This window comes from Verticillium alfalfae, genomic scaffold (assembly GCF_000150825.1).
Source record: "Verticillium alfalfae VaMs.102 supercont1.15 genomic scaffold, whole genome shotgun sequence".
Lineage (NCBI taxonomy): Eukaryota > Fungi > Ascomycota > Sordariomycetes > Glomerellales > Plectosphaerellaceae > Verticillium > Verticillium alfalfae.
The window spans coordinates 552,548-553,409 of NW_003315024.1; the positions used below are offsets into that span (position 1 = coordinate 552,548).

General features: G+C 63.9%; 1 protein-coding gene across 1 annotated transcript in view; it reads left to right on the top strand.

Moving 5' to 3' along the window:
* VDBG_09490 (conserved hypothetical protein) overlaps nucleotides 1-862 on the top strand; it is a gene marked incomplete at both ends in the record, with an annotated part of 2,624 nt that overhangs the window by 1,269 nt on the left and 493 nt on the right. The window contains one exon of the mRNA XM_003000249.1: nucleotides 42-846. Within this exon, the coding sequence (XP_003000295.1) occupies nucleotides 42-846 (805 nt within the window). The remainder of the gene's footprint in view (nucleotides 1-41; nucleotides 847-862) is intronic.

Genomic DNA, 862 nt, shown 5'->3' on the forward strand with positions numbered 1-862 from the left:
TGGTTGAGCAAAAGGTGCAGAAGTATCTGCCCAGGGTCAAGATTTCCGTGCCGGACGACATTGGCGACGAGGGCGTCAGCGTTGGTGCTCCGGCGTCGGGGACCCAGCACGTCGGCGGTGTTCAGCCCGGCCAGTCTGCGTCGGGTGGCTACGTGCCGCCGCCGCCGCCGCCGGCACAGAGCCACGACGGTGCAGGGCAGACGCATGGCCAGCAGGGGTACAGCCCGCCATCGCAGCACAACCCGCCGTCGCAGTACAACCCGCCGTCGCAGTACCAGCCGGGAAATTCTGCACCGAGCGGGTATGCTGAGCTTGACGGAGGAAGCCAACCCCACAGCCAGTCAAGTTACAAGCCACCTTCGCCATATCAGTCTGGCAACTCCGGCCAAGGAGGCTACGCTCCCCCGCCGCAGGAATTGGACGGCGGAGGATCGACGTACGGCCAGCAGGGGCACAACTCCGCCTCGCAATACCAGCCGCCGCAGGATGACCGGCCCGGCCAACATCAGGACCAAGGCTACCGGCCGCCTCAGCAGCAGCACGATTACCGACCGCAGCAGGATCAGGGATACCGCCCGCAGCAGCAGTACCAGGCGTATCGACCGCAGGAGCAGTCTCACGGCGAGAATCGCCCCAACGACTACCCGCCCCCACCCTCGCAGTATCAGTCTGGTCAGTCTCAGGGCTACCACAGTGGCCAGAACTACCAGCAAAATCAAGACTACCGCCAAGACCAGGGGGGTCGTCAGGAGCAGGGTTACAGGCGCGAGGATGACTATCGACGAAATGATGATTACAGACGCGATGATGACTATAGGCGGGATGACGGCCGTCGCAGGGCCAGGGGTATCAGCAAGACGGA